At 41.4% G+C, this 16,453-nt stretch overlaps 1 protein-coding gene across 1 annotated transcript in view; it reads right to left on the minus strand.

Moving 5' to 3' along the window:
• EXOC4 (exocyst complex component 4) overlaps positions 1-14,359 on the minus strand; it is a 558,486-nt gene extending 544,127 nt beyond the window's left edge. The window contains exon 1 of the mRNA XM_075515833.1: positions 14,247-14,359. Within this exon, the coding sequence (XP_075371948.1) occupies positions 14,247-14,332 (86 nt within the window). The 5' untranslated portion in view covers positions 14,333-14,359. The remainder of the gene's footprint in view (positions 1-14,246) is intronic.
• Between the last annotated feature and the right edge of the window lie 2,094 nt (positions 14,360-16,453).

Raw genomic sequence — 16,453 nt, forward strand, 5'->3', positions numbered from 1 at the left:
ACTTGGTTATTTCCAGTCATTATGGGAGTCGTGGTTAATGGCTGGAGAACAGAAAAGAAGTGCATGTGTGACCCATCCCACAATCATGTACTGAAGAACCATCAAAGAGCACTTAGAGAAAAGCAAACCCATTCTTTAATGGATGCAAATAGCAATATATAAATAAATAAGAGGAAGTGAAGCTGGTTTAAGTCAAAATGTCAGAAACAAGCGTGCTATAAAACTGAGAATGCCTCTTCTGGAATTTTTTTAAAAATCATATTAAACCTTTTCCCAGATAATAATTTACATTTTTGTCCACCATGGCTGTAATATACATTTCTGCAACATATTCAAAAGCAGTATGAGTACTTACAACTTCTTACAGCCGCCAGCAAGACCCTTCTGCTCATGTTCTTCTCAAGTCACTGTATCAATCAGCTGAGCCCTCACTTTACCTACTTAAAGCAAAACTAACTCACCACCTTCTCTCTACGCCAATAATTCATTACCATGTGTTTTACTCCTTCAAAAACACAACATTAAATCTTGAAGTCTAGCAGCATCTGTAACTACAAAAAGGAGCAATGTCACTTTGAATCTGAAACATTACCTTGTACACCTGAATTTCCTACGTAAGCCCCTCGGTACAGGAGCCATTTCTTCTTCTTGCTCTGCACAAAAAAAAGCAAAGCAAGGAATACTTAATATTCTTGACATTATATATGTTCCTGCTAACACTGCAGAAAAGTAAGCCAAGGGCATCTTCGCTTGTTTCACTTCTATTAAAATGTGTGGCAAGGAAGAAGAAAAGTCAACACACTGTTTGCCAAACAGAAAGGATCAAAATTGTTTGGGAAAGGAACTTTGCAGAAAGAACTGTGAAGGGAGAATTACAAAACAGGACAGGATTATGAAACAATGATAAATATACATTAGCTTTTTAGAACTCCCTGAAAAGCAAAAGCATTCAAAACATATGATAAACAGAAGAAATGTCAATTTAGAAACAGGGTTTGTGCAGGTTATGAACTCAGTGGGGATCTCCAGCAGGTTTCCCTGATCAGTTCACTTGTTTCTTCATTTTCATTTTTCTAAATGAGAATCCGCCTCCCCTGTAAGATACCTGTAATTTGTACTTGGCAGCTGGATGGCTGCATATGCCTGTCTCATTAGCAAGAGCTCAATAGGATTAGAATAATTCCAACTGGATGTTAGTCTGTTAAGAGACATTTTTATGGTACAGTAAAACAGAAATTCATTGAGCCAAATCTCATTGACTTTTCATTTTACATAGTTAAAAATACAGATTACACAAATGCAAAATGCTTAATTCACTGGAGTCACTTCCACATACGGAAGACAGGATAGAGGAGAAGATGATCAGACACAATCCTGAAATGTTTTTATCATGGGATGTGCAGCATATTTCATACAAGAAAAAAAATGAACCTTGCTGTTTCCCCTGAGGTCAGGGAATTTACACTGGAATTAGAGCAATAAAAAAAAGACCATTGGGACTATTAATTTCGGTAGAATTTGATCTGTAGATCACAAGCATTTTTCATCTCCACTTTCCAGCATCCAACTCAAATAACTAGCACAGGCAGTAGGTGGAAAGACTTTTACAGGAGTCCTGAAGCACTGTCATTCTGCAAGACACCTAAAGCCTTAAACTGCTTGCTACAACAGTTCACATCAAAGACAGGAATATCTCGTTTCCAAAGGTAAATACATAAGAAAATATATTCACATTGATCAAATATAACTGCCATCCCTACTATTTCTGCAAGAGGCTGTACCTTTCTAGAAAACTGAATGAACTCCACAGCTCCAGAAGAGTCCTCCTTCCTCAGCACCACAGATGAAGGAACAAAGCGTCTCAGACATGTTGGCACAACTAGGACTCGAAAGTACGTCTGAATCTACCCTCACTTGTTGCTTTACAGCAGTTCAACAGACTGTAGCCATCGAAAGCTAAAGAGTAATTCAAAATACCAGGAGGCAAGATTTCTGACTTCTGGATGCTTACCTATAAATGCTCAACATGGTATTTGGAAGCAGATGGAAAACCCACTTGAGTCGTTAAAACTTTTTGCTCTGCACAGACCTCAGAGTCAGCATTTTCGTCTGAGCTGCAAAATGAAATGATTCTCTCACTAGAACACTAAGGACCTTTGAGAAAGTCACACAATGTCTCATCTTTATAATGCAGAAAATGCTACAGACTATAGCTACTATTTACCATAGTAAATGCATGCTTTGAAAATGCAACACATTAAGTAGGGATAAAAGAAACTTTTCCCTAAGAACCAATGTAATTAATCTGGTCCCAGCAACAACTAACACCAGCAGACTCCATACACTATATAACAAGTTATTCTCACATTACGGACTTCGTGTTGGCTATTTCTTTGTGTTTTGACAAATCAATGTTTTTCATAGACCTATCCAATGTTTTTCATAGACCTATCCAAGACCTGCAGGTGCCCGGACTGCTGAACTACCACACAATCTCATCTCCTCTGTAAATTTACTCCTACAGTGTGATGCATTAATGGGGGGGGGGCAAACTTTCCAGCATTCAAACACAAGAAAAACAACAGGCAGATGATGTAAAAGGACAGAAAACAAGCCATAATGTCTTCACAAGCTAATATAAATTTATTTCATTGTTGTGAACTGAAAGAACATGATGTTTACTAAGCTATTCAACAACAGAAGAAAACAAACACCATTGTACTACACATCATGCGGCACAACAGATAACTACAGGAGTACAGAAATGCTATATGGAGATAATCAGCTGCAAAACTATGAAGCAGTTCACCTCCCTTCGTAACATGCTATTTTTGAGCTTCAAATGCACTCCAGCCCCAAAACAGGATTTAACATGATAGCTCCCAGCACCACAGAAAGCACACCACACACAGATTAATCTTTATCCTGTGTAACACCCACGTTCCCACAAACGTGCACAGCTTATCCACACCAACAAACTACTACAAAATAAGTTCTGATGCGAATGAAATGCACAACAGACTTCTTTGCTCAGTCCCCATATCAACAAGCTTAGCACAAACTGAGATTAGCCACAAGGGCAGTTACTAAGAAACGCTTTTTCTGGGGCATCCTGTGACACTCAGTAGGAAAAGCCTTTGCAAAGCCAGCGACGGGCATCATTGCAGGTACCTTAGGCAGCCGCAGTGCCAAAGAGCTCTGGCTGGCCATACGTGCTGCTGAACCACAAAGCTTCAAGGGGACTGAGTATTTTGTTCACATCCAGAGAAGTGTACAGCAAATGTGGAAAAAATTGGGTTCCTAAAGAAATCCGCTCATGTTCCTCTCAAAGGGATGCATGAATGAATGAGTCTCCTCCATCTGCAGTTTCAAATTTATTTTCCTGCTTGAAGATTTAGTTTTAGCACATGCCGTTCAACTAGCGTACCTCCGTCTGAAGCATAAAAGGAACAACTCTGCTTTATTTTCTCCTCTCTTTTATTGTCCAAGGGCCAATAACAAAAATAGGTCAGTCAGAAACAAATCCATTAATTTCTCAGCTCCAAATGCCCACAGTCCAACCCCGTTTTGTTTTGCAACGTGCTGAATGCCCTTACAGCACACACAAGCTCTCGGTCTTCTGAACTTGAATTCAGGGTGCGATCCACACCACTCCTGCTTCATCTAGTACCCTGTCGCTGCGGTTCCCTCACTAGAGTGTTTTTTCTACCAAATCCTGTATTTAGTTCCCTCCCTACTCCCGTATTGTGCACTGTGGCAAAAGGAAGTTAACATTAAACTTTAAGACTATCCATTTACAGGCACCAACCTCAACAGCTCCAGCAGGAATTAGATTTGAGACTCAACAAGAATTTCTGTTTACACTGACAAGTCTTGCATTTCCCCACACAGCCTGTATTATCAAGGGCTTTAGTCTGTTTTCCAGGACAGATAAGTAATTTATTTTGCCAGCCCACTGTTAGCTTCCTACCTGCCCAATAAAATGCCAAGAGAATTAGATTAAGTGTCAATTTTAAGAGAAAACTGTTAACGTTAATGAATAATAAATGTTTCATTTCTGCAAATTTGCTTTTTGTGGATGCCTCCAGCTAGGTTGGGTGGATAACTGCCTGCCTGTTTTACCTACCCAAAGGCCAGCCCTGTTAAGTATGATTACTGCTAAGCTATGGATAGGAAATGGAGTCTTAATTATCAATTTCTTGACTAGAGAATTTGTTTCACAGGAAAACATTGTAGTAACAGTATGTGGGCATTATGCTTCTGTGGATTTTTTTATTAAACAAAAGTGAAAGAACAGATACTGCATGCAAAATGCAAATATGCGCTTTAGAAACTTAATGCCAAGTTAGCACCTGCAACACGCTAGACAATTCTTACAGGAGAGGAGCACTGAAATCCCCGCTGCTTTTGACTGCTGCTGTAGGTGTTCAGCATCTGCGTGTCCCTGTAGAGCCCCTCTTCCTCTGCTCCTCAATATCAGAGCAGACATACGCAAATATTTGTGGTTAAAGGCAGAAAAAGAGTATTACACAATGCACAGGTGCAGCTTGGAAATCCAGGAAGAATCTTCCATTACTTCTGGATCAGGTTTCTTTAAGCATGCAATTCATTTGCCTTCACTCAGCATCATTTATTCAAATGAAAACACTCATTAAAGACAGTGGGAAACACCAACAAAAAAAAAAAAAGGCAAGCCCATCAAATTTAAATATTTCTCATCTGATCAGGAAAATGAACATTTTAGTGAAGCGTAACTGAACGGAGTGCTGAATCATTGGGGGTCAAACAAAGCTCCAATTTTAACAGCAATCCACAGTAAACTTTCTGCCACCTGTTTCTACGGTGCTCTGCACCATATCATATGCCTTGTTAAGCCTCCCAGTTCCTAGCTATGATAATACAGACAGCTCGTGGTATCAACTGCACACAATATAGCTTGGCTTAAAGCTTGTCTCGGTGAAAGCTAAGGCTACGTTGAGAAGTGTGGCCAACTTACGGGACTCACTTACGTTGTAACCTTTCTCTCCAGTAAAAATGCCAGACATCTGCTCAACAGAAGCAGCTTCTTAAGTACACACTGGAGCCTTGGGCAAAATCCAAAGTTTAAGGGATACACTATGATCCATCCCTTCCGAAGAAATCGGGCGAGGTTTTCAATGTTTTACAGTTTGGATAACAGGTAAACAATAATTCTTACTGTCCGTCTTTGAAATGTGCACATAAAGAGTGCCAGGTAGGTACTACATATAAATGTTATAAAAGCTCTCCTGAATATGTTTCACAACTTACCATATACACTTGCATCACTCCAGACAATAAAATTAATAGTATGGCACTAAGATTATGAAAATTACCTTTCAGGAAGGAAAATTAGAGAAGGGGGGTTTATTTATTTATTTATTCTCCATTTCACACCATACCAAGGACCTAAAACAGAAACCAGAATACAACAACCCTCTGTAAGGTACCGGGGGGGGGGGAGAAATCAAAGCACGGCCTTAGCCAACACAGACAATTTTTGACAATTTTTGACCAACAAAGGACTTGTGGAGTTAAACGAAGAAAGCAGTTGCTAGGAGCAACAAATAATCATTTAAGCAGAGCACTGTGGATGTCTAGAAAGACCAGTCTCCTCTCCGCAGGAAATAGCTGCAATGTGCCAAGGAGACTTCAGTATTAAAAGGGGGGGGGGGGGGGGGGGGAGCAGAGTAAAAAGAAACCCATTAGAATCTAGTTACTTTTCATAAGGCACCTCTTGCTGATGACCATGGCCACACACCAATTACAGCGTTTGCTTTCTCATTTCGGTTTAAACTGTTGTGATCATTACTAGACATTTATAGTGCACTAACACCCGAAGGCCAACCACACAGCCGCCCCATTGAGAGACACCGCTCAGACACACAGACTGAAAGCGCAAGCTCTTTGTGGCAGGAAATCTAATAGACAAAAAACAACAACAGGTGAATAAAAGATAAGAGGTCAGGATGCGAGGGAAAGGGAACAAAATAACTGAGATGAGAGAGTGCATCTGTCCGCGTCTCAGCTGTCCAGCAGAAGCAACCGTAACCAGACAGTTACTCGGACACAGTCAGGTTGCAAATTATCACAGGAATTGCAGCAGCGTGTCTGAAGTGCAAGCTGTTGGGAGGATCAAGCGTTGACTTCACACATGCGTGGAAGATGCATATAAGTGCTCTGCAAGAAGCAATACTGTATGATAAAATGCGCTCATTTGTTAGTGTCTTTTCCTCCCCAAAAAGCTGTAGAGGGAAACAGAACATTACACAATAGGTCTGATCCTGATAATTTCGAGGACTAGGCCTTGTAGGGAAAGTGTCAAGCAACACCTAAGATCAAACGTGCATTTTGAAAATGTTTATTGGAGGCACCTTACTAGTATTTAAGCCTCCGAGTTAATCAGAATAAAATGCAGAAGTGAGGAAAGAATAAAATCTGGTCCTTTCTGAAAATCAGGGTTTGTTTGTTTGGGTTTGGTTTTTTTCCCTAAGCCTTATTTTTATGGGTGTAAAAAAATCCTGTATGGAAAAAATGCCTGTCTAGAGCATTTCAGCAGGTTTTCTTACTCCCAGCTGCTGTGCCACACTGTGGGCCAGCCTGCGAGACCTTACAAGCAGCTGCATTTCAACAGGGCACAATGAATGAGTTTTGTAAAGCACCCTAGGACAAGAACAACTGTACTTCAGCACACTGTCTACACTGCTCTGCACATTTCCAGAGGTTCATTAAACTAAATGGACTTATTTGAATTTTATAATTGAAAACTGTTGTCTTAAAGACAAGTCCCAAATGGGGTGATCTACAGCTTCCAGCACTATTTAACCTCAAAGCATATAATCTGATAATACATGTTTTGAAACCTCTGCAGTCTCATTGAAATCACTGTAAAAGTTCGTTCCTTATGAAACAAAGCCAGCCAGAAGAAAAAAAAAAATCCAAAAGGTATTTAACAATTTAACTCTGTAGCAACATGCTGAATGCTTTCTCATTATTTTCACAGGCTGACTGTTCCTGTGAAATTCTGGATTTGAGGAAATCAATCAAAATGTTCAGGAGACAAACTACTCCCTTCATGGAGACAATGAGGTGCTGGAAAGAAGGTAGTCAAAAATTGCACCATACAAGTCAACAGGCATGGGAAACAGGGTATCACTGTAAATTGACTATAAAATCATAAAGGATCTTCCCCTAAAAAAAGTGAAGTCCTGAGGCCAGCATGCTCCAGCCTCATCAAGGGGAATACAAGGTACTCAGCCTCCAGACGACTAGATCTCCATTGCGCAAAGAAATAACTCACTCCTTCACTACAAGAAATGGCAGAACCAAGTCTCTTCAAAATGTTGTTAAACTTACAAAGGAACAGAACATTATAAAACATTTTCCTCCTCTACTTCCATTCCATTTATCTTTCATGCTCCTTACACAGTTGGTTAGAGCATTTTCAACAGAAGCGGATCATCTTTTTATCATTGAGGATTTGCAGATGTATGCGTGATAGCTGCAGTGAAAAGGCTGAGCAGCCTACAGCCATCTAAATATCATCACAGAATTCTTTATTTTGCTAAATTGACCAACCCTTAATCAAATTTCACCACACCAATACAAACAATGCAGGTATAGCTAGTGATCAGCTGATTTCTGAAACAAAGACTGGACTGCAGTCATTTAAGATGACGACTTCAACAGAAGCCACACTCCTTCAGGTGTCTCCAACAACAGCACATTAAGATGAAAAAACAATCCCGCACACAGACAAAACCCTAACGACACCAGCTGCACACCATTTTCCATCTTGGAAAAGGGATGCAGACAGCAGACAGACCCATGAGATGCCAGTTACACTGCCAGGCACAAGCAGAGCACCTCAGCTACCCTTCCGCTGTGAGAACCTGTCCAGGACTATCTCCATGTACAGGAGAACACAGGTACCAACTCTCTCCCTTTTTTTTGTAATTAACTTTAGATCCGAAAAGCCAACACAGCTGTTACACGAATTACCACATTCACAGGAGAAAACCGATGTCCTAAGGATCAGTATTTTCAAATCTGCAAGAGCAGAGGCTGAACAATGCTACTCAGACCTGCCACCCAGATGATTAAAAGATTAAGAGTATTGAAGGAGCCGTTGGCCACCTTGTGCTATGAACCCATCCTTGAAATCACACTGCACCAGGACAGCAGCCCTGCATGAATCAGCAAGAGGCTTTGGAAAATTCATTATTAACCTGAAGGTTTCAATACTGCACTGGAATGAAGGGCTGTTGGAGGCAATGTCTTCGAAAGAGTTGAAACCACAGAACTTGTAATCATTTATTTACAAAACCAACTATTTCCGCTTCCTAGTTTTGTAAGGGCAGGCTGAACTCCAACTCTGCACCGTGCATTTTCTACAGCTAAAATAAGAGCTGAAAAATAAAGTACCTTGAGCTTTTAATAAGGCATGGTCACACATATTGTCCTTTTGCATATGGTTGTGTATTCACATATGCACCCTCACCTATTGTTGCTGTTAAATGTAACCAAGTACCTGTATCAAGCTACAACCCAACACTTGCCAAACATGCATACGTTTTATACAAGTGCCTCAATATCATTTCAGGAAAATTTATAGTTTAAAACCACACTCTGCCATATACAATTTATTCTCGATGAATTTTTGAGCTACTTGTCTTGTAGAAGAACTGCTACCTTTATAACATTGGAAAGCACCATTAGCAATAAAAGTGGTTTTAAGAGACCATTACAGTACATACAGATCAGAATAACTCGGCTTTATTTCTTGTAGCAGCTATTTCCCAAATGTAACAACGAGGGCAACAGCTATACATCCATCTTTCTCACTCTACATCACAAACTGGGATATCAGTTCTATTGCTTTAGACACAAAGAGAAGACCAAATGCCAGGTCATTAGTAAGAATCCATTTAACAAAGTTCACTGTAAATGTAATGAAAATAATGGCCAAAAAGCATTAAAAAGAATTCCACTTGTGAAAAATAAAATATGTTCAAGGTTTTTTGCCTGTAATTCCAACTTCTGCAGACATGAAAGTGGGAAATGCACTATATCTTGCCTCACTTTCAGTTCTCCTTGACATCTGTTGTATGTGTTTGCCTGTGTGAAAGCTTAGCACAAAGATTTCAATAAGGTCTTACGGAGTCACTGCTAAAGTTTGTTTTCTCCCAATTAAAGCAGCTATTAAAGGCCAGTTTAAAAAAATAGCAACCTTTAATTGGAAAGAAAAACGCCTAACAATAAATAAAAGGCAGACACATTCACCAATTAAAAATCTGACAAGATCTCTCAAAAAAATAGCATTTGCTAAATGCCAGGTTGCTTGTTTCAGAGTACAAAAGCTGCTTCAGCCAGCTACCAACAAAACAAAAGGTTAAGAAAAATCAATATACATACACGTGTTTGTCCTCTGAAAGACAAAAAAATATTGCCCAAGTTGTCCTCTAGCAGATGAGCAGAATTTTCTCCATTCTCTGCACTATATTTTAAAAAGACATTGCCAAAGCCCATGCGATCAGCATTAGACTTCTACAACAAAAGCTCCTGGTCTCCAGTGACAACATTTTGACCTTACAGAGCAACTTTTATTTAAGGAACTTGAAGGACCTTTCTCATACGTGAAGGAATTAGCACGTTTTTAAAGTGGGTGTGCCAAGGCATGAGTGCAAGCACTGCGCTTCTGACCATCCATCGGAAGCACAGGGACAGAAGCTGTAAAGCCCTGATAGTCAATATCCTACTCTAGAAGTCACAATCCGAGGAGCAATGTCTTCTTGTAGCAAATAATGGTCATTTCTTCTCAGCAAGGTGAGGACAGGGACAAATTGAAGGTACTGTCATACCCCCTAAAGGCACAGGGAGAAGAAAGGCTCCCCTGAGCTGCAACAAAGGTGGGGATTTTTAAGAGCAGACTTTGCAAACATTAATTAACACTCTTTACTTCTAAAAGACGTATTGTTATGAACATACCTACCCTCCGAAACCTCCATTTCTCCTTTAGAAGAAACAAGAGGGAAACTGCTCAAGAACTCAGCGTAACCCAGCAGCAGCACTGCTGAGGGTATTACACTACCTCGTAACTCAGCTCCCCTGGTAGCTCCTGGCTCTTCTCAAACAGATCAGTCCTGTCCTGGGGCAGCGCTGCGCATCTTTCACTCCTGACAGTGTTCCTACAGGCACGAAAGACAAGGCACCAGGTACCGCTCCATCCACCAAATACAGTTTTTTAATATCCCAGGAGGGCTGGTGCCCTCGTGGCTCCTGTAACGCTGGGTAGGAAACGCAACTGCAGCATAACACTATAAAACATCCTACCTGCGGACTGCAAGACAGGTTTTACGATGGTAAACAATCTGAACTGCTGTTCACAGATACGTACAGGTTTTGGAACCAATGCGATACCACCAGGATCCCACAAGGGTGGTTTGCTACGTGGACACAGCCAGTCAGCTCGAGTCGGGGCTACGGGGCAGCACGGGCACCAGACATCTGCACCACGTGGCTTGGGAGCCAGAAATCACCCCTCTGAGCCAGAGGACCTTAGCAGGGTTATCATCACCCAACAGATCCTGGTTCAGTTCAAACACCAGGATGTTATTTTCAGTTTGGTACTCTAACTACTGAGCAGCACATCTCCTTCTGCTCAGGAAACAACTTCTTCCAAACTAGTCCATACTTGAGGCTGCCTTTATTCTCTGTTCTTGGCAACAACCAGAACACCAAGGTGAATTCGATCAGTACACAAATCCTCCTACAGGAAACAACTCCCAAAGAACAAATGTGTTCCCCAACACAACAGGAAAAACTGACACCTCACAGGGACAGAAAAGAGATCAAAAGTGGGACAGACTTCCCTGTTGGGTCTTCCTTCACCTCAGAGTTTTCTGCATTCAGAGCTGCTGAAAAGCAACACGGCAGAGACAAGGGACGACCCAAAATTTCCAAACTATACCAAGACTGCAATGAATAACACTGATGAAACCTACACCGCTACACTGACATTTATGCAACTAACTTCCCTGAAGCAGCAGCACCCTGATTTTAGACTAGAGCCCCAGCTTCCATAAAATATCATTTCTCCTTGATTTCAGTGCTGCTATAATACATTAAACTTTGTCAAGGATCTGGACCAAAATACTCCCCTTGAAAGTGAGATACTTTTTCTCCTGGGAAGTCCAGTGAAATAAGTACAAGAATCCCTAAATCTAGTATCAGAGGAAAGTAAATGATTCAGCCTCTTGAAACAGAGAACTACTGAGCTTGAGTAAATATCAAAAATTATCCCTTCATTAATAAAATCATTTATATTTATAAAAGGCCTTTCAGCTTCACATTTCAAAGCCTTTTATAGACAATCACAAGAAATAGATTTTGCAGATCTAAACAATGTTTCTTTTTGAAAGACGTAACCCTCTTTGCTATAACCAAGTAAAATATCCTAATACTTGAAGACGCTCCTCTGGTTTTGTTTGTTTACAGCAGAAGAATGTAGTCAAAGTTTTGCTACGTTTCATACACTGTTTCCTTTTATGGGCCTTTCACACAGCAACAAGAGAGAAATAAGTAGCCTTCTAAATAAACAGGGAAATGCAAGTGTAGAAGCACAAGGATTGGCAGAAGACTCTATACATAAATGTTTTGGAAATAAAGCTATCAAGAAAAGAAAATTTTGCTACATTTCAAACCAATAGCCTACTGTTAAGATTGGTAATATCTTCTGAAGCTGAGTAAAGCTGTAAGAAAGATACAACCCACCCAGGTCTAAATTTGTTTGCAATGGTATTTTATGAGTGTACAAAACAGTGAAAAATTTCACCTGTTGCTCAGCAAGTTCATCCTCACCTGAGCTACTATACAAAAACAACATCCAGAAGAAAGTGATTTAAATTCCTTTCCATGCCAATTGCTTTTTGTACTTGGCTAACCCTAAGAAACATGAATATTATTAACACAAAAATTTTTTCTTCCTTTGCAATCAGTTCTACTTACAGGTTTTCATGGTCTGGCTCAACATGACACTTCAAGCTCTGCAAAGAATCTCTACATTCAAACCAAGTTCTAATTAAATTCTGGAGGTTTAGTTATCAGGCTGTTCTATTGAATAATTTTAATTTCATAAAGTCGATAACCTCAATGTTGTGTCTAAACACTGGACCTAAACTAGCCAAGGTATCAGTGCCTGTAAGCCAAAGATTATTAGACAAACATGATTTCTTATTTGGAGAACACAGTAACATTAGCTCACGCTCATTTTATATTATAAATGAAATAACAAGTCCAGATTTATTAAAATAGAGATACAAAAGGAGGCCCTTACAATACTCTTGGAAATTACAGGAAACATTAAAAACAAACAAACAAGGAAGATTACCACAGGAAATGTTGCAGCAATCAATGCACGTATATTATTCATTCTTCCATTGTCTACAAATTACTGTATTCTCTCTAAATTAAGGTTATCTAGCTACAACTTACCATGTTTGCCTCTCCAACTTATTCAAACTTGAGGCTGCTAAAGAAACAATAAGCACAACACACTTTAAATCCACACTATTTATCCTTCTCCCAAATATAAGGTATAAGTGCCCAGTAAAAACCCAAGATCCAGGTAAGAAGCCCGAGTTTTTCAGGTTTTCACAACTACTCATGTACTTATTATGCAAACGGTCCATGCGAACTCACAAACAATTGCACTCGTGTGTGGAGGCCTGGATATAAAATTTGCAGGAACAGCACCCATTTTAATAGTCACATATTTGGGTATTAGCTTCCCATCCCTTTCCCTTTCAACATTTGTTATATACAAAATGTTATATACAAAAGTTACCAAAGCACACTACTACCACCATCATACCTCATGTTTATATGAGGTCCTACCAATGTATACTCTTCTCCATCTGCATACATATATACATGTAACTCCAGCCTAAACAAGTCTGGTTTTATAACAGTTTTTCTTATAAAACTAATGAACCACGTATACTCGAAATTGAAAAGTCAGGCACCACAGTCTGTGTTAAGCATCACCTTTCATTCGTTGTTCAGTGTGATTCTTTGTTCAGTGTGACTCTTTGTTACCTATTACCATACAATTCAGAAACTGAAGTCGCAGCCCAGGAAAGGCTAAGCAGTTCTGTGAACCAGCTGCTTTTTTTGGAGTCACCATCTACCTCAAGTTTTGCAAGATCTGAAAGACCAGTTTTCAGAATAATGAAAAAGAACAGAATTTTGTCCTAAACATTATCATTCACAGAGGATTTTAAAATCGTAACATGTCCTAGATACAGAACTATTGCTATGATAACTTCTCCAAAGTAACAGAATTACTATAGTTTCTGGCAAAGACGTTGAAGTAGAAACCAAAGTTTGAAAGTTCATTACAATTCACAATATCATAACTAGGATGGCTGCTTGCTGCCCACAACCACTTTAAAAGGTGTGCATTTTAAAACTTCAGTGTGGGAAATCAGCTGTGAACCCACTGGTTATAAGCAGCACCGAAGAGATCTACAAGCAGTGAAGAAGCCACAGAGGGAAACCAGTGAAGTGAATTCAGGTCCTTGCTTGGCTCCAAGTATATCACAGAATCATCCTCTAGCAGAGGAGATAAGAGCGCAGGAATAAGGGCAGACAAAAATCAATAGTCTAAGCATGACTAGACGCAACTGTTTTCTTTTCGTCCCCTGCAAAATGGTTAACGTCAGAAGAAGTAGCACTTTTCCCACTATTGCACCCTAAAACAGGATGGAGTCTGCACACAGGACTTCCTAGTCCTACAGCTTTTCCAACCAGCCATAGTTTACTCAGTGCTGCTGTGTGTTTGTGGATGAGGGTCAACTATGGACTCCACAGCCATAAGAAGATGGTGCCTTGACCCTCCCTGTACAGCACAAAGCTAGTGCTAGCTGCCAGGCTTAATCCTCTGACCCCAGGATACAGCAAAGTAAGGGGAACAGAAGTGGGTGAGCCAGGCAGGGCGGGAGGATGGCGGGACACCCCTCAGGAGAAGGCCTGCTCCAGCACTGAGGCCTCCCCACCGCTGTCAGGGCCCTGGAAGGACCCGAAGCTCTGGAGGCCCGGTCCGGGGAGGCCCTCACAGCACGGCGAGACCCGCACACGCCCCTGGGTCACGCCCAGGGGCCCACGCAGCGCCCAGGAGCGGCCCTGCGGGCAGGACGGGAGGCTGCGGAGCGGAGCCGCGCCGCCCCTACCTGATGACAGAGATGAGCAGCCCCGAGGGGTCCTTGCTCTTGCTCATGGTGCTCCGGTAGCGCCCCGCCGCCTCGCCCGCCGCCATCTTGCACCCCCCTCAAACACAGGGCAGCCACCCGTGCTGGCGCGGCGCAGCCAATCAAAAGTGGGGAGGCGGGTACCTGCGGCTCTGCGACCCAATAGAAGGCGAAGGAGGCGGGGCGCGGGGCATCAAGGTTCTGTGCAGCGTGCGGCGGTGCCGCGGGGCCTTCTGGGAGTTGTAGTCTTTATGGCGGCGGCCCCGGCCTGCTGTGGTCTCAGCCTGGAGTTGACAGAAATGTTCCGTCGACCATACAATCCCCCCTTCGAATAGGCGGTAAAAATTGATTAACAGATCAAGAAATTACCGACCAGACAAGATACATCGGTAAAGAGAGCTGTGCCCAAACATCATCATTCGCTCTGGAAGCTGCAGAAAATGGAGTGGGAGCATGAGGGACCAAAGCCACCCACGCAGAGCCTGGCCATGCCGCCTCACAGGTTTAAATGTTTATAGGGTTTAAAATGAACAAAATGCACTAGCTACTTAGAGTAACGTGTCCTACGAACTAGTTAATGCTAACTATTAACTGCGCGCCACAGCCTTGAGCGGATTCTGGTTGCAAGTACGTCTACAAGGGGATGCTGAAGCATCACATCATTTAATGCCTTTAAGTTACTGTGCTTTTAAAAATAGTTTTCCCCTTGGTTTCCCCAGGAAGGTGGTGAGGTGAGTTGAGCTGGCCCAGGTGATCTTCGAAGTCGGCTCTGAAAGTAACCCTGACCTAGTCGGAGTTTTGCATTTGAATTGTGGTTTTTGCACAGCTGGTGGTGACAAATGGGAGTCAGTTCACAAACTGGGAAGCGGCACGGCTTTGACACAGAACTCTTATTGAAGGCCAACTTACTTGCTTGTAGTCCGTCTTGCCTTACCATTGACGCGCTCCACCTCTTGCCACAGAATTACCGTATCTTACCATATCTTCTTTAGAAAAGGAAAGGTGTGTGTCCCTGTGTTCAGGGTTAGAAAACAAAAGGTTGTTTTTCACCGGCTTGCTGAGCAACCAACGTAGAACAAGTCATCTTACAACCACAGCCTTGCTTTCCCCATTTGCAGATGAGGGATAACAATACCTCTCCGGTCAAGTCCTTTGAGGGCTTATGTTAAAAGCACCACGCAAGACCCAGGTTTGTTATTGCAGAGGCAGGAATTCCTCAGCAAGTGCAGTAACAGTCAGGTACTAATAGCTGCTGGGTGTTTTCTAAACCAGGTTCACTCCATCATGTCAAAGGCACTGCTCCTGGCTGCTATTCTGGAGTTGTTTCTTCAGCCCAAAGCTGCACGTTAACAATTTTAATTGCATGAAAATTGCTGAAATCTGTAGCTAAGTCAACAGTATCCATTTATATGAACTGTATTTGAAATATAAGGTAATTGGAAGCGTGGTATCCGAGGGCTTATTTATATGGGGAAGATTTCCACAGCAGCTATTGTGGAAGAATCTCTATTTATTATCAACGGCTGTATCTATTATCATTAGCAGAATGGCCAAATAAGAGCATGGGCACTTTAATTCTGAAATAAAAGACACTTTATTCCTGAATAACCAATGTTTTTTCAGAACAGAATAATTACTCCAAAGTAAAGTGATTTTTATCTCCAGAGAGGGTGTGCACTTGAAGTGTGTTCCTGTATAGCTGTTGTGCTCCATTTCCCCTGTGCAGATAGTCTCTTAGCTCTAATATTTGCTATTCAGCTACGCTAAAAAAGCTCATCTTCGTTGATTTTCTGGGCAGGTTTGCTAATACCTTTGCTCGAGGATGGTGATTTGAATGGCAGGAGTTTTATGCACTGGCTGGAGGGAGTTTTTTCTCAAACTGCCGACTTGCCAATATTGTTTTTTTGTTAATTGGCAATTCATATTGACTGCTCTGTACTGGCACGTCCTGGAGATTGCAGTGAGGATGAAATCAATGTGTCCTACCTTTTCATTCCTGACAGCTACAATAATCACCTCATTTAGGAGGAACTTCATCAGGACAAACAACAGCAAATCCCCCAGAACTGTAACCTTGCTGACTTTCAATCCTGGGCTCTAATTGCTAAACCACCGCCTTGTTTCATTTACAAGCCATTTCCCTTCACTCCCAACTGAAGCAGAGCTATAGGTGTGAATTTGTGTTTTCT

The sequence above is a fragment of the Mycteria americana genome, chromosome 1, assembly GCF_035582795.1.
Source record: "Mycteria americana isolate JAX WOST 10 ecotype Jacksonville Zoo and Gardens chromosome 1, USCA_MyAme_1.0, whole genome shotgun sequence".
Lineage (NCBI taxonomy): Eukaryota > Metazoa > Chordata > Aves > Ciconiiformes > Ciconiidae > Mycteria > Mycteria americana.